The 21957-nt window shown below is 39.1% G+C and overlaps 1 protein-coding gene across 7 annotated transcripts in view; it reads right to left on the bottom strand.

The window, feature by feature from the left end:
- Smarca1 (SWI/SNF related, matrix associated, actin dependent regulator of chromatin, subfamily a, member 1) overlaps positions 1-19928 on the bottom strand; it is an 88352-nt gene extending 68424 nt beyond the window's left edge. For 5 of the 7 annotated variants that reach the window (XM_042682437.1, XM_042682436.1, XM_042682434.1 and 2 more), the window contains exons 1-7: positions 19529-19816; positions 12860-12946; positions 9874-10040; positions 9464-9564; positions 9264-9364; positions 4656-4835; positions 1559-1714 (exon numbers count right to left, since the gene is read on the bottom strand). In XM_042682437.1, coding sequence (XP_042538371.1) covers positions 1559-1714; positions 4656-4835; positions 9264-9364; positions 9464-9564; positions 9874-10040; positions 12860-12946; positions 19529-19699 — 963 coding nt within the window. In that variant the 5' untranslated portion in view covers positions 19700-19816. Of the gene's footprint in view, positions 1-1558; positions 1715-4655; positions 4836-9263; positions 9365-9463; positions 9565-9873; positions 10041-12859; positions 12947-19528 lie in introns of all 7 variants that reach the window. The other 2 variants (XM_042682433.1, XM_042682430.1) reach the window with 2 other exon arrangements.
- Positions 19929-21957: the final 2029 nt, after the last annotated feature.

Raw genomic sequence — 21957 nt, forward strand, 5'->3', positions numbered from 1 at the left:
TAGAAGTTGGACACCAAACCAAGAATTCAGTCTACTAAGCACAGAACACCTCACTCCACCATGCTTTCACCTCTAAACAGAAAACATTCTTGAATACTGAAACACTAGGCTTTCTTTTTTTAAGATTAGCTTTTTTATTCTTTTTATTTTAAATGTGATATACAGAGGGGTTACAGTTACATAAACCAGATAATGAGTGCATTTTTATTTTACTTAAAGATGATTTTGTACAGCATTGCATGAGATGGATCTGTTGTGTAACTGCCAGCCCCAAGGCAAAATACTGGACCGAAGTGTTTCCTTATTCAAGAGAAACTGAGCAGAGCATGGGAGGAAAGGTCCCTGCAAAAGAGTATTGACTGCACTCTTAACGCTGTCAAACTTAAGGGTGCTGGGTTGGGACCAGAGATATCCTTTTCTATTCCTACTTTTTCCCTTCCAACAACTCATATACAGCCTATGAGAGCACTATGGTAATCAGTCCCTGGGCCCCATCTGGAAAACAATGAGGATATACTGTGAGATATATGTCTCCTGCCCTGTTATCTCCAGAATGTATTGTTTTGTTTGCATGCTACTGAAATCGCTGGTGGCTGATAGCCCCTGTTTAGCTTCAGAATGCGACTGAATATAGGAGAGACCAAAGCCATGCAAGGAGGCGAGAGGAACTGAAGGTTAAGTTAGTCAAGCCCACGTAATGGAAGCTACCATACAAACCTAAAAGGACTGGCTTTGGAGCACATCTAGATAGCTGGCCATATATATGGAGGTCCCTGGAAGTAGGCATGTCAGGAGAGGAAGTGGAGGCCAGTTTATAATCTTAAAACCAAAAAGGGACCAGAAACATAGTTCAAGGTAGTGCCTGCCTAGCAAATGTGAGGCCCAGAGTTCCATCTCCAGTACTGCCACAAAAAAATGTCAAAAGAAAGAATAGTGTTAACAAAAATACATTTTTAAATGCTCTTAAATTATTTATTCACTAACATGCATTCTTTCACAAGTTTTAGTTCCAATTTGAAGTTAGTATGTGCCACCTGGTGATTTTGCTCCAATTCTGTCCCTGTTTTCCCAAAGTAGCCCAGTGATCCAAAGAGAGGTTCATCAAAATAATTGAAGCTGTTTCTACTGTTGATAAAGTTGAATGGCAAGACATACTGATAATTTTTCAATGTTAACACAACACTCTAATTCACATAAGTCAGATAATTCTAGGAAATACTTTTTTTCTAACCCATATGCATACATATAAGGTAGCTCCTCACTAAAAATTAAGTCAATACAAATGATATTTGTACACAAAGTCAACAATACTAAAATAATGTGGCATTAATAGGCTACAACAGGAGAGATTTCAAATGAGCACCCAATTTCCATTAAAATTTGTGCTCGACTTTTATTTACTCAGTATTCACAACAACTCACATTTTAATATCATTTTCATAAACTGATTTCATCACATTCCATAAATAAAACCACAATCTTCCATTGGTTTTGAATACAAAAATATGAACAAACAGAACTAGAAATTAAAATTTCAATGCAGATACTGAGAACTTACCTTAGACTTTTCATTTTTTATTCTGTGAGCTTCATCAATGACAAGGTATCGCCAGTGAAACTTTTTGAATACAGATTTCTCTTTAATTACCATCTCATAAGAAGTGACACAAACATCCCACTCTCCTGGCATCATTTCATCACGAATAAAAGCAGCCTAATTAAAAATAAAGATCCTTACATTAGAAACTGCTGATAAGATCATCACGCATTTTCAAGTGCCAGAAAATAAGAGTCTGAGAGATTGAGGATCATTTAGTCACATTCATTTAGCCTAAGAAAATTAGAGTTCAAATTACCTTTGTGGCTATTCACGTGGATATGAAACTAACATATCTACCAACAGAAAAGAAACAAAGATACCCCTTAAAAAGTATTAAGAAAAGTGAATGAACTAGAAAAGTTCACATCAACAAAAGATTACTAATTATTAGGCTGTCGTCATAACACAAATGTGCCAAAAAGACACAGGCAAAACACCTGTCTTTTTTTCTAAACTAATCTTTTTTTCTAAATACCAATCTTATGAAGAAGCTCAGGGACAGAGCCCAGGCCCTGATGTCAAGCCCCAGTGCTGCCAGTGATGATGATAATTTTAGCAGGAGATCAATATTTTACAAATGCAAACTTCTTAATAGCAATGACCATGAAGGAGCATGAATGAATAATTTCCTTTAGGGAAATATTAGGCAAAGAGAACAACTATAAGCTTATAATTTATACTTTTTATGAACTTAGTATTTCAATATTTAAATTATTTATAACAAATTTAAGTAATTTTCTTCAAGCAAAATGAGGAAGATTACATAATTCATTAAAAGCTATCATTCTTTTGAGAATATCTTTTGATAATCTAAATATGTAAAGGAAATCTTTAAATTATGTTCTCTGGAGGCAAAATTAAAGACAAATTTTATTATGGTTTGTAAACAAATTATACATTTTTGTTTTTGTATCATTTCTTCCAGAAAAATTCAACAGTTCTAAAACAATTATGGCCTATTAGATTGACAAATGGCCAATTTAGACACTCAGAAAACAAGTTTGTAGTATTATCTGAGAATATATAAACATGTACGTTTCGCATAAACACAGAAGTTTAAGGCTCTGAACACATAGCTGTTCCACGTGCAGTGTGTGTGTGTGTGTGTGTGTGTGTGTGTGTGTGTGTGTGTGTGTGTGTGTGTGTGTGTGTGTGTGTGTGTGTGTGTGTGTGTGTGTACCAAGTTAAAAATTAGAGGGCTGGGAAGGTTGCTCAGTGATAGATTGTTGCCTTGCATGCATGATACCCTGGGTTTGATTCCTCAGCACCACATAAGCACAAAAAAACCAGAAGTGGTACTGTGGCTCAAGTGGTAGGGTACTAGCCTTGAACTGAAGAGCTGAGGAACAGTGCCCAGGGCCAGAATTTAGCACCCATGACCAGAAAAAAAAAAGAAAAGACCAGAAGTGGTACTGTGGCTCAAGTGGTAGAGCGCTAGCCTTGAGCTGAAGAGCTGAGGGACAGCGCCCAAGCCCAGTGTTTAGGCCTCACAACCAACAAAAAAAAATCAGAATTCATACCTAGGTATGATGGCTCATGCCTGTAAACCAGCTACTCAGGAGACCTGGAATCTTAGTAGTTCAAAAAACTTTGTGATAACTCCAACTCAGTGAAAAAACTGGGGGTGGTAAAACACATCTATCATTCACTCAGGAAGCTTAAGAGGGAGGATCAACTTCCATGGCCAGTTCCTCCCCTAACTCCAAAACCCTACTCATAAAAACAATTTTCAGAGGCTGGGAAAGTAGCTCAGTGGTAGAGTGCTTGCCTAGAATGCATGAGGCCCTGGGTTTGATTCCTCAGCACCACATAAGCAGAAAAAGCTGAAAGTGGTGCTGTGGCTCAAGTAGTAGAGCACTAGCCTTGAGCTGAAGAGCTGAGGGACAGCGCCCAGACCCAGAGTTCAAGCCCCACTACTGACAAAAAAAAATTTCAAAAGCAAAATTGGACTGGGAGGAGCTGGGAAGGTGGCTCAGTGGTAGAGCGCTTACCTTGCATGCCTGAGGCCCTGGGTTCGATTCCTCAGCACCACATAAGCAAAAAGAAAAATGCCGGAAGTGGCGGTGTGGCTCAAGTGGCAGGGCACTAACCTTGAGCTGAAGAGCTGAGGGACAGTGCCCAGGCTCAAAGTTCAGGCCCCACGACTGAACCCAAAAAAAAAAAAAAAAAATTGAACCGGAAACTGGTGACTCACGCCTGTAATCCTAGCTACTCAGGAAGCTGAGATGTGAAGATTGAGGTTCAAAGCCAGCCTGGGCAAGGAAGTCCATGAGGCCTTTATTTCTAATAAACTACTCAGAAAAAGCCAGAAGTAGTACTGTGGCTCAAGTGTTAAGAATGCTAGCCTTGAGCACAAAGAGGCTCAGGGACAGGGCTCAGGTTCAAACCCCAGGATGGATAAAAAAGCAAAACTGAGATGCTGACATGGCTCAAATGATAGAGTGCTTATGTAGCAAGTGTACATGGACCCCTTGTTTAAAACCCCAGTTATGGGGAAAAAAAGAAAACTGTTAAATAGAAAATAATTTAAATCATCCACATTTATAAATTTCTGGTTTCAAAACAGCATGAACAACAGTCACTGATAAGACATACTGCTAATAAAATTCAATTTTTTAAATTAAAAAGTCACTAAAATGTACAATTTAAAAATGCTCCAGAGCCAGACACCAGGGCTCCACATATAATTTTAGCTATTCAAGAGGTTGAGATCTGAAGATCACAGTTCAAACCCAACTCAGGTAGGAAAGATTATGAGAATCTAATCTCCAATCAACCACCAAAGAGCTACAAATGGCACTGTGAATCAAGATGTAGAACACTAGCTTTCAGCACAAAAGCTCTGGGACAGTGCCCAGGCTCTGAGTTCAAGCCCCAGAACTAGCACAAAAAAATGCTTAGATTAATGAGTTACTTCAAAGTAAATGCAAACGATGCATGATTAATTCCTTTATAAGATGTTGCAGCAATTAAATAAGTGTATGTTAATTATAACAAACATAACTTAAAGGACATATAACTTAAACTTGTTTTTTAAACTTGTTTCTTTACTTACTCTCACTTCTTTGTCTCCAACGAAACAAATAACACGAAGAGCAGGAACCCATCGTTTAAATTCATTCATCCAATTGTGTAAAGTAGACTTTGGAACTAAAACCATGTGTGGTCCAGGAATGTTTCGATAGTGTTTCAGATAGCCAAGCAAAGCAATGGTTTGTAAGGTCTTACCAAGACCCTGCATTATCATCACAAAAAAATCCATAAATAGAATTGCTTTAATAAATATATATAACAATATATAACAATTTAATAAAACAATTAGTAACAATATTATCAAGGACTTGCTAACCAGCTCACATCAAAAAGTATGTTTTTACCAATTAAAAGTAAAAAGTCCTGCCGGGCACCGGTGGCTCACGCCTGTAATCCTTCTTATTCAGGAGGCTGAGATCTGAGGATCCCGGTTCAAAGCCAGCCCAGGCAGGAAATTCTGTGAGACTCTTATCTCCAATAAACCACTAGAAAACGAAGTGGCACTGTGGCTCAAGCAGTAGAGCACTTGCCTTGAGCTGAAGAGTGCAGGGACAGCGCCCAAGCCCAGAGTTCAAGCCCCACGACTGACAAAAAGAAAAAGCAAAAAGGCCTTATTTTTGTTTATTGATACATAATAATTGCTCAATGTGACAGATTTTATTGTGGTATCTTCATACATACAAATTATTCTTTCTCAGTCTCCTTTCTCTCTGCCCTAAGGAAGCCTTTTATAAAACATACCAAAAAAAAACCACGATTCAATTCAGTAATGAAATTTCACTCAAAAAGTTGCTCAAGAAACAACTTGTATTTTAGAATAGTTTTACTCCTAAAAGTCAAGCAATGTAATAATTTTTCTAATAGCTACCAAAATAGGAAGTGTATATATGTATGTATGTATTTCACAAAAGGTATGTTTTCTTTGCCAGTCTTTGCTACTGCCCCCAACATTATCATAACACAGACATGAAATATTCAGACTATCCGTCTTAAGAGGTGTGTGGCTTCTACTATAGCACATCATTGTCTTCAAGCCTGAGGAACAAAACAATAAAATTTTACAGCAAGAAAGGACTTTAAAGATCACTTAGCTGGGCACTGATGGCTAACACTTGTAATCCCAGCTACTCAGAAGGCTGAGATCTGAGAATCATGGTTCAATGCCAGCTCAAGCAGGAAAGTCTCTGAGACTCTTTATCTCCTAGTAACCACAAGAAGACCAAAAGTGGAGCTGTGGCTCAAAGTGGTAGAGCTCCAGCCTTGAACAAGAGGTCAGGGACAGCACCAATGTCCCCAGTTCAAGCTCCACTGCTAGAACAAAAAAGATCATCCAGTATAATGGACTTCTTAAAAAATAACATACTGATGAAGATGTATGCCTAGCAAGACCAAGGCCCTATGTTCGATCCCCACCACACACACACACACACACACACACACACACACACACACACACACACACACACACACACACACACACACACACACGAACCTACCAGCTAACATAGGGAAAGAAGCACACCTTATGCTGACTGACCTTTGAAAACAGTTCTTAAAGTTTGGTCTAATTTTTGGTGTAAGTTTTGATGTAATTCAGTGGTAGAGTACTTGGCCTAGCATATATGAGGCCCTGAGTTCTATCTCCAGCACAACAAATGAAAATAAATGAACAAATAATAAAACAGCTCTTGGATCTACCTCTAAGGAAAACATGCATTTTCCTTTATAAATCTATCTAAAAACCACTTTCATAGTTTAATCTTATGATAAACCCACCTAGATAATAGTAATGCCTCTTAATTGGATAGGTTTTATGGATGTTAAGTTTCAAAACTGGTATTGTTGGAAATATTAGCAAGGATGTGTGGGAAAAGGACCAACCCTCATGCACTGTTGGTGGGAAATTACAATCAGTATGGAGAATCCTCAAAACATAAAATTCAACCTACTTTAAAATTTCAACCATACCACTTATGGGCATATAACCAAATTAAAGTAAGTAATTATCTGAGAACAGGAAAAAAAATCAAACCTAAAATTATCAAAGAAATAGTAAAAGGGAACTATCTAGAATGAGATCAATGCATCAGTGGGAGGGCAAAGGGGAAGGAATATATACCGAGCAGTGAAGAGGATCAAAGAACATTTCATGTGTGTGGATATATGAATACAGCATAAAATGAAATCCATGAAGTGATGTTTGAAAGAGGGGAAGGAGGGATTAGAATATGGCTGATGGCTTGAAATTGTTCAAAGTACACTGTGTACATTATGGAAATATCAGAAACTCCCTCATATCCTAAATGTATGCTAATTCAAAAATAAAATTTTTACTCGTCCTCATTTTTTCTACTCATGTTGTAATCACAAATCTGAATATTTACATTTTCTCATTCATTTATTAACTGGTGGTTTACATGCCTCACATTATACCCACATGGATGTCCAATAGCTTACAATAAAAACATGGAATATGAAATAACATTAGAAATAAAAAGGCACTAAGACAAATGAGACAAATAAGAAGAAAAGAATTTTAGTAAAAGATAGAACACAGGGGCTGGGAAGGTGGCTCAGTGGTAGAGCGCTTGCCTTGCATTCATGAGGCCCTGGGTTTGATTCCTCAGCACCACATAAGCAAAAAGAAAAAAGCCGGAAGTGGCGCTGTGGCTCAAGTGGTAGAGCGCTAGCCTTGAGCTGAAGAGCTGAGGGATAGCGCCCAGGCCCAGAGTTCAGGCCCCACGACCGGACCCAAAAAAAAAAAAAAAAGATAGAACACAAATGGCAGACCAGTAAAGCATACACCGGTGGTTCTACTTGGACTTTCAACTTGATTCCAAGTATCTTGGAAGTAAAAGTACAAACAAAAACAAAAGTACAGGGAAGTTTTTTAATCATTTAAGGAAATCTTATAAGAATATTCTTCCTGGGGCTGGGAAGGTGGCTCAGTGGTAGCGTGCTTGCTTTGCATGCATGAGGCCCTGGGTTCAATTCCTCAGCACCACATAAGCAGAAAAAGCCAGAAGTGGAGCTGTGGCTCAAGTGGTAGAGGGCTAGCCTTGAGCTGAAGAGCACAGCGACAGCACCCAGGCCCAGAGTTCAGGTCCCATGACTGACAAAAAAAAAAAAAAAAAGAATATGCTTCCTTGTGCAAGTCCTTGTCCTAGAGATCAAACAGTAGTACAATTGACAAAAGCATTTTGCACAGGTATTTGCAATTACATTAGAAAATACTAACACTTGGGCTGGGAAGTTTGGCTCAGTGGTATAATGCTTGCCTTGCATGCATGAGGCCCTGGGTTCGATTCCTCAGTACCACATAAGCAGAAAAAAACAGAAGTGGTGCTGTGGCTCAAGTGGTAGAGCGCTATCCTTGAGCTGAAGAGCTGAGGGACAGCGCCCAGGCCCAGAGTTCAGGCACCATGACCGACCCCCCCCCCAAAAAAAATATACTAACACTTGAGTGAAAATCCTAAGTACAGCAAATTAAACAAAAAAAGTTGATAAATGGAATTTGATTAAACTAAAAAGTTTCTGCACAGCAAGAGACAGTTAACATGCTAAAAGACAGCCTGTAAGAGATCTTTTCCAGCTGTACATCAGAGGCATATATCCAGAATATGGAGAGCTTAAGAAACTAAACCCTCAAAGAATCAACAGTCCAAATAATAAATGGGCAAAAGACCTAAATAGACTCTCAGAAATACTGAAAATGGCCAACAGACACATGAAGAAATGCTCAACATCTCTAGCCATAAATGAAATGTAAATAAAATCCACACTGAAATTCTACCTCACCCTAGTTAGAATGGTTATCATTATGAATACAAACAGAGCTGGCACAGATGTGGGGGTAATGGTACCTTAGCACACTGTTGGTAGAAATATAAACTTGTTCAACCACTCTGTAAAGCAGTACGGAGGGTCCTTAAAACACTAAATGTGGAACTATCTTACGATCTAACAATTCCATTCCTGGGCATTTATCCAAAAGATCACAAACCAGGTTACAGTAAAGCCACCAGCACAACCATGTTTGCTGCAACACTATTTACTGTAGCTAAGGTATAGAATCAGCCCAGATGGCCCTCAATGAATGAATGGAATTTTACTCATACATAACAAAGAATGATAGTGCACCATTTGCATAGACATTGAAGGACCTGAAAAAAAAATCATGTTAAGTGAAGTCAAGCCTAAGGAGGCTAGAATTAATTTATAAATATATTAAGTAAATACTTCAGGGTAGTATGCAAATGTACACAAATGTATTAAACCAAAATATGGTAGATTGAGGGGGTGAAATTCTTTAGAAAGCTAACCCATAGCCCAACAAAATAAATATCAAGAAATGGATACTCAATGGGGGGATTAAGGAGAAGGAGAAGACAAGGGGGTTGGGGGGCGGAGAATGCAGTCATAAAATTCAATACATATCCTACAAAATTCAGAAAATTTAGGCAAAGAGTAGGATTGGGAGGGATGGATGAGAATGCTGAAAGGAGTGACACTAAGATGCATTGTATTCATAAACCGCTTTGTTGAATGGCAAATTCTTTGTGTACTACTTAAAGGTAATAAAAATTTATTAAAAATACCTAGTAAAGTATTTTAGCCACCAGCTCCTTACCATCTCATCAGCCAAAATACCATTGACTCCATTTTCATACAAAGAAATCAACCAGTTCAGTCCTCGAATCTGATAATCTCTCAGGGACCCTCCTTTTACATCTGAAAAAAAAAAAATCAAGGAGATTTCATACATTCATTAGTACACTCAAGTCCAAGTTTATGAAAACTAAACTCAAAAGTGTGTAATGAAGTACTTACATGAAGGTGATACCTCAAATCTGACACACACATTTGATGTTTTCCGACTCTCTGAGAGTAGCTCTTCATCTTCTTCTTGTTCTGTACGCCTGTGGCGATTACTGAATTGAAAACAGAAAGACCTTTGTATTCACCTCACATACCAAGGTGTCAATTAAATCAGTGTTCTCTACTAACATCTTTTATGGAAAAAAAGCATACTATCTAGTGTCATACTTAGAAGTAAAATTAACCTACATTTTTACTGATTGATTTCTGGTGAAAAAAATATACTGTTGTCTCTAAAACAGAATAACATTAGTAATAACTTTATTTTCATATAAAATTTTACTGAATTAGTAAAGATGGCAAGGAAAGTAGGAGAAACAGAACAACAGGAAAAGAGAAAAGATAGAAGGATGTCAACATACTCTCCAACAGACATTAAGCTCTGCTTTTCATCTTTCTTAATTCGAGGACGTCCCAATTTCATGTTCAAAGGAGATGTTGGAGATTTCTGTGCTGAAGGTTGAATAAAATGTGCAAAAAGCTCTGTCTGCTTCAGTAAAAATTCAAATCTCTTTGCTCGGTCTGTTTTCTAATTTACAAAACAAAAGAAAAGAGTAGATTTTTTTCTATTCATTCAAAAATATTCTATAAATGCCTGTATCGTGCTTTCTATGTACAATGGTTTAAACAATGTTCCATGTTTTAAACATACTAACCCATTAAATTCCCTTACAAATAGTTACTCATGTCATATCCATCTTACAGGAAATAAACTGCGGCACAGAGTAAAGAACTTGTTCATGCTTCCATAGCTAGTAAATAGCAGAGTATTTTCAAACAGTTTTAGTAGAAGCCAAATGATCAGACAGAGTTAGTAAATATCTCAACAAAAAGTATCCTTCTTGGGGTTAGGAGGTGAAGTCTTGTAGTGAAGTATGTGCTAAAGCCCAGTACTCACTCCCAAAAGAAATAATCTTCTTACAGAAAACTGATCCTCTTTCCAAAACATGATTTTCTTTCCCTAAATAGTTAAGAAAATTAAGCACCATATATATATATATCAATTATAGAACTACAAATTATTAACTATGATACACAAAATGAACTCTTAAGATTCAAGCTGTACATAGAAATAACTGAAGTCTAAGAATACAGTATCATTTTGTCTCAAATATTTTTAATGTCATGGTACAATAAAATAATAAACATTCATCTCTTCAATTACAATGATCTGGAAAACTGTATTTTAAATTAGCAATATATGAAGTTGTCCCCAAAGGGGATTTAGAAAAAGTATACATATACATATATGTAAAGTAGTTAACACATATTAACTGTTAAAAATTGATATGTATACTAATTCCCCAATGAACTGTAAAAGATCATATAAACTATATCATGTAAATACAATAAAACTTTATTCACTACAAAAAAACCTTAAAAGATCAAAAGACACATACATCCTTCTAGAAAAAGGAAAATCACAATGATTTTTTCAAAGTTACTGACCATAGGGCAGATAATATTTGATTGCTAATGAAAGATTCATGATTAACAGCAAAAGAAACTTACAGATGAGTTTATTAACATAAATACAAGTTAGACAAATACATTCAGATCACAAGCTGGAAGGAGGCCAGAAACATTCCATTTTATGTTATCCTCATTGGAATGTTGTTCTTAGAGTTGTTAAAACATTGTCTTATTAGATGTGGCCTTAAAACATTAAGGCATGAAGTATTGAAAAATAACTATCAACAATCAAAAAAATTTACTTCATCTCTGCTTACTCTTATACTATTACTGGAAAAGCAAGCCCTTAGGGGAAAAAATTAGCTGCAAATACCTGTTAACTTTACAGTAAGAAAAGATTAAATAGCTGAGTGAGTAGTGACATAGCATGGGGCTACAACTAAGATTATACTGCATAACTGTTATTTTCAGCAATTGAGCAAGTATGTCTCAAAGTGAATAGTCATATATCACTTTAACATGTAGCATTCAAAAAAAATATATGAGGTTGGCTCTGTGACTGGATTTTCTTCAGGACATATAAGTCACACTGATACCGTCACTGTATTTTCACTCAGTGGATAAAGTATTTTATCATAAAAAAACTTATTTTGGAGCAGGGTACTGGTGGCTCATACCTGTAATGCTAGTCTGGCTGAGATCTGAGGATCACAGTTCACAGTCAGCCCAGGTAGCAAAGTCCATGATAACTTTATCTCCAATTAACCTCAAAAAACAAGCCAGAAGTGGAACTGTGGTTCAAGTGGTAGAGTGTTAGCCTTGAGCACAAAAGAACAGTGCACACACTGAGTTCAAGCCACAGAGCAGGCACAAAAAATAGACATTCTCTTTTTTAAAAAATGATCAAGGCCGAGCGCTGGTGGCTCACAGCTGTAATCCTAGCTACTCAGGAGGCTGAGATCTGAGGATTACCTTCAAAACCAGCCCAGGAAGGAAAGTCCATGAGACTCTTATCTCCAATAAACCAATAGAATACCAGAAGTGGCGCTGGGGCTCAAGCATAGTGTACTCACCTTGAGCGAAGAGCTCAGGGACAGTGCCTAGGCCCAGCGTTTAAGCCCCATGACTGACAGGAAAAAAAATCAAACTAAGCTGGGCACAGGTGGCTCATGCTGGCAATACTAACCACTCAGAAAGCTGAAATTTGAGGATCAAGGTTTGGAGGCATACCAGGCAGGAAAGTCTGTGGAACTCATATCTCAAATTAATCACCAGAAAACCAGAAGTGGGCCTGTAGCTCAAAAAGTGGTACAGCACTAGCTGTTAGTAAAAAAAAAGCTCAGGGACAACACACAGGCCTGATTTCGAGCCTCAGAATTGACAAAAAAAATAATAAATCTTATTTTGAGCCAGACAAGGCAGCTCCAGAGCTGAAGAGGATAGCAATTGGGAGGCCAGCTAGGGCAAAACATATTTCTCAAGACTACATCTTAACCAATGGCTTGATGCAGTGTTGTCTGTTATCCCAGATATGGTCCAAGAACAATGGCTTGACACAATAGCATGTGCCAGTTATACCTATACATAGGAAACACAAGTAGGCAGACAGCCAAATAACCAAGGCAAACAGGGACAGGAGACGTAGCTCAAGTGGCAGAGAGTCTGCTTAGCAAGCGCAAGACCCTAAGTAGCACAAAAAGTGAATTAATTGATAAGAAAATAAGGAAAAAACAAGTAAAATCAAATAAATTACTTTGGGATTAAGAGCACTGGGGCTAGGTGGCAGTGATTCATGCCTATAATCTCAGCACTTGGGAAGCTGAAGCAGTAGGATTGCAAGATCCAGGCAAGCCAGGGATATATACTAAGACCCTGCCTCAAAATTTTTTAAAACTTAACTATAGCATTTTCTGTCCTAGCCAAGCGTATATTTACCATTTTCTCTTCATATTCTGGGTCCATTTCCTTTTCAGATTTAGAGGCTTTAGTAGCAAGTTTGAGTTGATACGGAGAAATGTTTTTCTAGAATTCCAAAGGAAATAAATATCAGCAAATTGTTAGACAAGGTCTTTAAATTGGTCAATGTTCTCACTTGCAGAAAGTGAAAAGTAATCAAATAACTTAATAAATCCATGTGGGACATGCATGGACCAATGCCGATATCTTATTATGAAGCAGGACTTAAGATTAATCCAGTTCTGTGAACCTGAAGGCCAATAAAAAAATCTGAAAAGCCAGAGAAATGACATTAATTAGAGTAAAATCAAAGGTAACGCACTGAACCTTTCTATTTCTTTAGAAGTGTGTGGGAATGTGTATACACAAAATAAGTGATTTAAAATCTGGAACAGAGTCAGCACTGGTGGCTCACGCCTGTAATCCTAGCTACTCAGGAGGCTGAGATCTGAGGACTGTGATTCAAAGCCAGCCAGGGCAGGAAAGTCCGCATGAGACTCTTATCTCCAATAAACCACTCAGAAAACCAAAAGTGGTACAGTGACTCAAGTGGTAGAGCACTAGCCTTGAGCTGAAGAGCTGAGGGACAGTGCCCAGGCCCAGAGTTCAAGCCCCACAACAGACAAAAAAAATCTGGAACAGGCCAATATAATTAACCACAAACCAAAGAATTCAAGACAAGAAAATATTAATTCTACAAAATATTTCTTTATGTAATGGAAACAAGCCAGTTTTTTAGAAGAAACCACTGTGGTTTCTGTTTCTGAAAAGACACTTGAAAACTGTTTCCACAGACTAAAATATTTACATTTTTATGCAATGAAGTATGATCCTATATTTTTAAAAATAAGTTAATAGTACTGCTTCAAACTGTTTGTTTAACTTCCTTCAACTGGAAAGAAAACTTTTGAATTATATTGTATAAATATTTTACAGAAGTGGTTTATCAGAGCTATTAACTATTAACCACTGATATTTTTAAAGCTGTAATTTAGTAAAAGCTAACATCAGTCAAAAACTTAACGACTGAAATGAAATGGAAGCAAGGAGAGTGATATACTACATATCCTATAATTGTAAGACAAGCTAATATTTGTAAATATAGGAACATATGTAGATTAAGTGTACTTCCCTGGAAGAAATCAAAAAATGAAAATGAAACTCTACCCAAAAAGACGAAAGTTACAAGTACTGAGTTGTAACATAAGGCTTTCCAGAGACCAAAACATAAATGTTTGTGAAAACTAAAGCAGCTATGTTAATTCTATCATGGCATTTGTCCACCAGTTTTGAAAACCTACACCAAAAATCAACAACAGAATGTGACCTTAAATGTAAGGGGAAAAAATGGCTCCAATAGTTAATGAATAATGGCTTCCAACTTTTACTAAAATTTTTATTTTGAATAAATTCAAACTAAGGTTATATACTTTGACCTTGGTCAAAGTCCTATGTTAAAGCATTGAGCAGAAAATCATCTTTATTTACAGCATTCCATTTGTATATATAACGTACGTGAAATGTTCAAAATATAATTCTGGAAGGATGGAAATAGAGAACTTTGAAAAATCCCTTCAAGCCCAGACTTTCAAACTGTCACATATGCTATAAAGCAAGTTCGGTGTGGGGATACACTCCTGTAATCTCAGCTACAGGAGAGGCAAAACAAGGGGGATTGAGAGATTGGTGCCAACCCAGGCAAAGTCAGTAAGTCTCCGTCTGGAAAAATAAAATAAAAAGCTAGTGGGGCATAGTTCAAATGGTAGATTGCTTGCCTAGTTCTATTCAATCCCCAGTACTGCCAAAAGAAAAATTAGGTATCAAAATCCACACTTCTTCCATCATTCCTTAAAAAGACTATAAGAAGTGGTTGTGAAGGTGGCTCAGTGGTAGAGTGCTTGCCTTGCATGCATGAGGCCCTGGGTTCGATTCCTCAGTACCACATAAGCAGAAAAAGCCCGAAGTGGCGCTGTTGCTCAAGTGGTAGAGCACTAGCCTTGAGGTGAAGAGCTGAAGGACAGTGCTCAGGCCCAGAGTTCAGGTCCCACAACCAACAAAAAAAAAAAAGACTATGAAGTCTAGTTTTCAAATCTCAAAAGAGTAACACATCATATATCACTTCACGTCATATACACAAATATTCATGGAAAGCAGACTTCACTTACAGAAAATTAAATCTTATAGAAGCATTTTATTCATTACTTCTTTGCTTACCTTATGGTAGAATACATTAAAAATAATTATATGCTAATTAAAATTCCTCTTTTTGAGTAAGCTATTAAGTTATGCATAATTACCTAACTGGCACTATCCTCCATAATAAAATTTAAAATACCTACCTTCTCAATTCTATGTGTTTCCAAAAATTCATTTATCATACCAGAAAAGATAAAAGGTAAATGACATTCTATTTCTTTGTGGATTTTATCCTCTAGGACTCTTAATGCCATGAGAACACAGTACAAGATAATACAAAAAAGGGAGGGGGGGTCTTGTTTTGGGGTTAGGAATGTGGCTTAGTGGTAGAATGCTTGCCTAGCTAGCATGCATAAAGCCCTGGGTTCAATTCCTGAGTACCACTTAAAAGAAAAGGCTGGAAGTGGCACTGTGGCTCAAGTGGTAAAGCACTAGCCTTAAGCACAGAGAGGCTCAGGGATAGGGCACACGCTCTGAGTTCAAACCCCAAGACTGGCAAAAAAAAAAAAAAAAAGCCTGGTTTTAAAGTATATGACTTTCCACTGAAAATATCATCTTTTAGTGTTAGGTTATCCATGTTTAAATCAAGTAAATTCAAGAATCAAATAAGCAAAAATACCTTTGAGTTAGCTAAGTCTATTGAGTCAATTCACTAAATCTCATCTATAATACTGAACATGGAAGTGTTCTCATATATTTCTACCTAATTTGATAACCTGCTTTCTCTCACACCAGAGAATATAAGCTGTGATAAGTAACATGGCAAAAAAAAACAAAACAGCAAAAAAAGGCACAACTTAGATAGCAAGAAAAGATGGTGGAGGGCCAAGACTTAAATGGGTGCTCTATCTACTGAAGGAGAAGGTCCCTTACCCTTGAGATTCAGCATCACTGCCATTTATTATTTTACATTTGTCTTAAATAATTTTATGGCAGTGTTACAACTACATCAAATATATATATATATTATATATATATAATAAACTCATAAGTTCTTCCTAAAGAAAGTCATTAAAGTGGTTAAGAAGTGATACCTAGCCAGGTGTTGGTGACTCACTCCTATAATCCTAGCTACTCATGAGGCTGAGATTTGAGTATTGCTGTTTGAAGCTGGCCCAGGGTGGAAAGTACATGAGACTCCTATCTCTAAAAACCACAAGTGGCTCAAAGTGGTAGTGCATAAGCTTTGAGCATAATAATTATGGGATAGCACCCAGGCCCTGGGTTCAAGTCCTATGACTGATCAAGAAAAGGTGACAGCTAAGAACCTGGCAACTGAGGGAAAGAGAAATTATTAAAGAGTCAACAAAATAAAGCATGCCATATATATGTAAATATCCAAATATGTATATATTTTCATATTAATATATGCAGGAGGAGGGGAAAGCAAAGGAGGTGTAAGATGAGTATGTGTGAATATCACAATCAAACTCATTGTTAAAAAAAGAGAGATTGGGGGCTGGGAAGGTGGCTCCGTGGTAGAGTGCTTGCCTAGCATGCATGAGGCCCTGGGTTCCATTCTTCAGCACCACATAAGCAGAAAAAGCTGGAAGTGGCGCTATGGCTCAAGTGGTAGAGCACTAGCCTTGAGCTGAAGAGCTGAGGGACAGTGCCCAGGCCCTACAACCAACAAAAAAAAAGGGATCTGGATAGAAGGGGTGACTAATAGAAGGGGTGAATGTGAACAAATTATATGTATACATGGAAATATCACAATGAAACTCCTTTCTACAATTAATATATGCTAATAAAAATCACAATAGTGAAGAGTTTGAGAAGCAGTAATTGAAAGAAAACAGCCTGCTGGATCTCAATTGTCTGTGTCACTGTCACAGTACATTAACTGATGGTCATGAGAAAAAAGTAATCTGAATCTTTAGGACACCTCTGTAAAGATTTGAAATACATTTACTTTTTTTTTTTTTTGTGAGTCCTGGGGCACCACCCACCAGGGGCTGGGAATGTGGCTAAGTGGTAGAGGGCTTGCCTAGCATGTATGAAGCCCTGGGTTCAATTCCTCAGTACTACATAAACAGAAAAAGCCAGAAGCGGCACTGTGGGTCAAGTGGTAGAATGTTTGCCTTGAGCAAAAGCTCAGGGACAGTGACCAGGCCCTGAGTTCAAGCCCCAGGACTGGCAAAAAAATAAAAAATAAATAAAAATAAATGGAGCCAGGTGCCTGTGGCTCACACCTGTAATCCTAGCTAATAGGGAGACTGAGATCTGAGGATTGCAATCCAGCTCAGGCAGGAAAGTCTGTGAGACATTTTTTGTTGTTGTTGGTTGTGAGGTTTGACTTTAGGGCTTAGGCACTATTGCTGAGCTCTTTGGCTCAAGGCCAATGGATAACTGGAGATAAGAGTCTCACACTTTCCTTCCAGGGTTGGCTTCAAACTGTGATCCTTAGATCTTAGTGCCTGAGTAGCCAGGATTACAGGTGTGATCCAACAGAGCCTTGAGCCCAGGTTCTGAGACACTCTTCTGTGTAATTAACTACCAAAAAAGCTAGAAGTGGAGCCACGGCTCATGGTGGTACAGCCACCAGCCAGCCTTGAGCAATAGAAGGTCAGTGCCCAGACCAGGATCAAGCCCCAGGACTTGCAAAAACAAAATGTGCAGGTACTAAAGTAGTAAAGCTTAGAAATCCAGGAAGTGCCTACCATTGTAACAACTTATTTTCCCATGGTGAGTGGACAAAGCCATGTCAGCAATATCTAATAAAGCTATAGAGTTCCTGAATATATTATCAACTCGGTGCTTACCATTTTTATTAATTGATTTCCAATGTTTTCACAATTCCAAATACACAATGTGGAAATTCGACATTACTGCTGTGTGAATTTAGCTTTTTAATGCACCCAGTGTAGAAAATAAAAGTTACTTAGACACACTACACATCCCAATATATGATTTATATTGATGTTTGGTATTTGGCCCAGGATTAATCATCAATCTGGTCTTACTGATGGAGGTGCTGCACAGATCTCAGGTTGTGGGATTTCCACGGTTTTCACTTAGCACTTCAATTGTTCTTCTGCTTAGTTAACTTGTTAAGCAGGTGCTGAATTTAAAGTTGTCTTCCAATTCAACGCAAAAGGTGTTCATTTCCTTCAAAAGCATTTCATCTGGTACTTCAGTATCATAATGACTCAGACAAAGCCAGTTGAGATCTTTGAAGCATAATTTTAACTACCTTCTGTTTATAGAAACGGAATGAGTACTCTTCAACGGGTAAAAACCCACCCATTAACTATCCATTCTGTAATTTCTATATGTAAAATGTCCTTATGCTGTGTCCTATTATTAATATCAATTTTTCAAAGCATTTCTTACGTCTATTTGTATGGCTCAGCCCGTGCGAAATACGCTTTTTGAAGCTTTATGACTGTGGATTTGGTTTTAAAAGGTATGACAGCGGTCCCTTTATGTACATTAGTAGCAGCTCATCGGGGAGACTGAGTTATCACAAAATAAATAAATAAAATACGAAGAAAAAGGAAAGAAAGAAACCTGCTTGTGTTTAGGAACCAGCAGCGCCCACTAGGAGAGGGAGGCGGAAGCTTGGAAAGCTTGAGGCCGGGTTGGGGGACCATCTGGGTGGCCCAGGAGTGAAACAGTACACTGTCGGGGGCGGGGCAGGAGAGGATGAGGACGCAAACGTTGGAAAATTTCCTAAAGCAACATGAATGTGTGGGGTACGCACGACGCCGAGCTATTTTCCTTTTTTGAAGTGACACACCTTCCTCAGCAGGCAGAGATCAAACACACAAGGGAGGATTCTTCTTTTATTGTACTCAATCCAAGAGATGGACACTGCCAATCAAATAAGTGTCTTCGCTGTCATCACTAAGTGTCCCCTAACACCGGTACTTTGATACTCCAATTACAAAAATAAACCCCAACCAAAACCCATTTAGCGCCGAGTGTGAGATTGAAGGGCCCAGATTTCCCAGGCAGAGGCCGACGGGAAGGCAGGGGAGAGCGAGCGCTCCAACAAGAGAAGAGGAGGTGTTCGCCTGCGCAGTCCCAACCACCCCCCCTACCCACTCATTGACCCCAGTTCCGGGAAGGTAGAGGGGGCCTGAGGCTATACAAGGGTTCTGGCGCTCCAGGATAACACCATCACTCCACCCCCTAGCCGCGCTCGCTCAAGCCCGCGCCCCGCCCCCGCCCTCCAGGCGGCTAGAAGGAAAGGGGGAGGGGAGTGAATGCTAGATTGTTCCGCCGCCCCCACACTCGCCGCTCCCCCACGCTCCCGCCATCCCCACCCCACTCCCGCCTTTCCACCCCCCCACTACCACTCCTGGCTTCCCCCCGACTCCCGCCGTCCCCATCCCAGGCGAGCTCCGCGAGTACCTGTCGGCGCCAAACCGGCAGGGTTTGGGCCCCTCGGAGGGGCCAAGCTCGGAATTTGTCCACCATGCAACATACACACACCCCCTTCCTATTTACCTCCTTCTTCTCTCCCTTCTCCGGAGTCGCAGTGGGTTCCGTAGCCTCGGCAGCCAACCCCTCCTCCTTAAAGGTGGACGGCCCGGGTTGTTCATCCTCTATGACCACGATTGTGGCGGTCGCATCCGAGACTGCCACGGTGGCTGCCACTGCAGCAGTGTCCGACTCCATGGCGTTGGAGCGGCAACGAGGACAGGGGAGAGATGAGGAAGGGGATGAGGATCCTGAGCGGCGGCGGCGGCGGCGGCGGCTGCACTGGAAGGCGCTGGAAGGAGGCAGGGGGTGGGGAATCACTCCGGTTCCAACCCCTTTACTCGCCCCCCCCTTCTTTAAATAACCCTCAACCCTGCCCCACTTCCGTCCACCCACCCTACGTCACGGCCTTACCCCCACCCCCGCCATCCTCCCCTCTCATCTACCCCCCCTAAACGATCGCGAGACTCCCCCTCCCCACTCAGAGCCCAGGCCGGACCTCTACAACCAACTGTTGCAGGAGTATGGGGCGCAGGCAGGGGTGGAGTCGGGAAGCGGGAGGCGGGAACCCAAAGCCATCAGCCTCCGAAAAAAATCGCGTTTCCCTCACGCCCCCAACTGTAAGCTTGAGCTCTCCTCCCAGATGTGTGCAAAATGAATCCTCTTTCCCTTAAATCTGCTCTTTGTACCTCAAGCGATCTCCCATTCTTGCACAAAGAACTTTTCGTGAGCCTTTAAGTGTACTGTACAAAATATTTCTTGATGTGCAAAGCCCAGAACCTCTCTGCAACTGCCCGTCAGTCCCTAAAGGAACTATATTAATAGTGTAGTCTCACCTTCCTAAATTCTGCAGAAATAAAAGCGGTCCTTGTCTCTCTTGATGGCAAATATAAACTTACAAGGCAAAAACCTGACTAAGTTTCACGTATATTTGTTTGAACTCAGATGACCAATATACCCGAGCTCTTCGTTTGCCTTTGCCACTGATTTTTTTTTTCTGGTCATGAGGCATGAACTCCGTGCCTGGAAGCTATCCCTTAGCTTCTTTTGCTCAAGGCTACCGCTGTACTACTTTGATCCACTACAGTTTTGGTTTTTGGTTGTGTGGTTTTTTTGTTTTTGTTTTTGGTAGTTTATTGGATGTAAAGAGTTTCACAGACTTTCCTGCTCTTGCTAGCTTCGAACCTCAGTCTTCATGTCTCAGCTTCCTGAGAAGCTAGGATTACAGGCATGAGCCAAAAATGCCAGGTGTTGACACTGAAATTTAAAATTCCTTCTGGAAGAACAAAATTTAAAGCTGAGGACAACATATTAGGTAGGTACTTAACATTAATAATTGTATGCAATAGCTACAATTTTTCTTGGTTTGAGTTCTGTCCACATCCTCACTCTTTGGTCATTATCCAATATCAATATATGAAAAGTACTTTAAAGGGTCAACAGCATGCAAATGTAATTATTAAACATTGCTTAGGACTCAAGGTGTAGTCAGTGGTAAAATGTCTGCCTAGCAAATGCAGTGCCTTGAGTTCAAAAAACAGTACCACCAAAAAAGTTAAAACATTGTTTTTTCTTCATTTTAATTTGGTGAAGAATGGAAAGATTTACACCATAGTCTTTAAAATGTATTCATTAGGAACAAGAGATAACAAGGCATATGTAAAGTGGTATACCAAACAACAATCTGAAAACATGCAATTTCCCAAGTGAAGCAAATACCATCCGAAGTAAAAACACATTATTATTAATTTCACACAGCATATATTCCTAAATTATTAATGTGAAATGTGATGCAGTTTCTGCAAACAGCAGGATAGTACATAGTTGATGCCAAATAGGTGTTTCACACACACACACACACATTCATATCCTAAATTATTTTAAGTTTTAAAACTTTGAAATCTTAATGTGAGAAAAAAACCTTCTGACTTTTCTTTTTTAGCTCTTTATGGTCATTTACACCTTGGTGTGAATGAATGTTAGATCTTGTACATAGGCTGGTTTTGAACAGAGAAAAATAGGCAGTGGGCAAAACCCAGGGCATTGAAGGGTTGTGCCCATGAGAAAAGAAAGTAAATCTGGTGGTACTAGCTTGCTTCTGATTTTACTTTCAGTGCACTCACATTTACTTTAGATTCCCCTGCCCTCCATTGCTCAAGTTTCTCAGATTATAGTGCAAAGATGTGCTATCCAATGAGCATAGTGTCTCAGCATAAAAACAGCTAATATCTCTGGAGTGTCAACTTCAGGAAAAAACAAGTAGGATGGAACTAAGTCACTTAACTGGTTATTTGAAAATTATTTTTTCTGTTAAATTTGCAGATCTGTTAAGGAATGGACTACAAAGTGTGAAGTCTCTCCAAAGAGAATCTTGAGTATCCCAGATAGACAACCTATCCATTCTTAACCATGTGTGCAATTGACTTAGGACCAAGGGGTCTTTACTGGACAAGTCG

This window comes from Dipodomys spectabilis, unplaced genomic scaffold (assembly GCF_019054845.1).
Source record: "Dipodomys spectabilis isolate Male_0828 unplaced genomic scaffold, ASM1905484v1 ptg000071l, whole genome shotgun sequence".
Classification (NCBI taxonomy): domain Eukaryota; kingdom Metazoa; phylum Chordata; class Mammalia; order Rodentia; family Heteromyidae; genus Dipodomys; species Dipodomys spectabilis.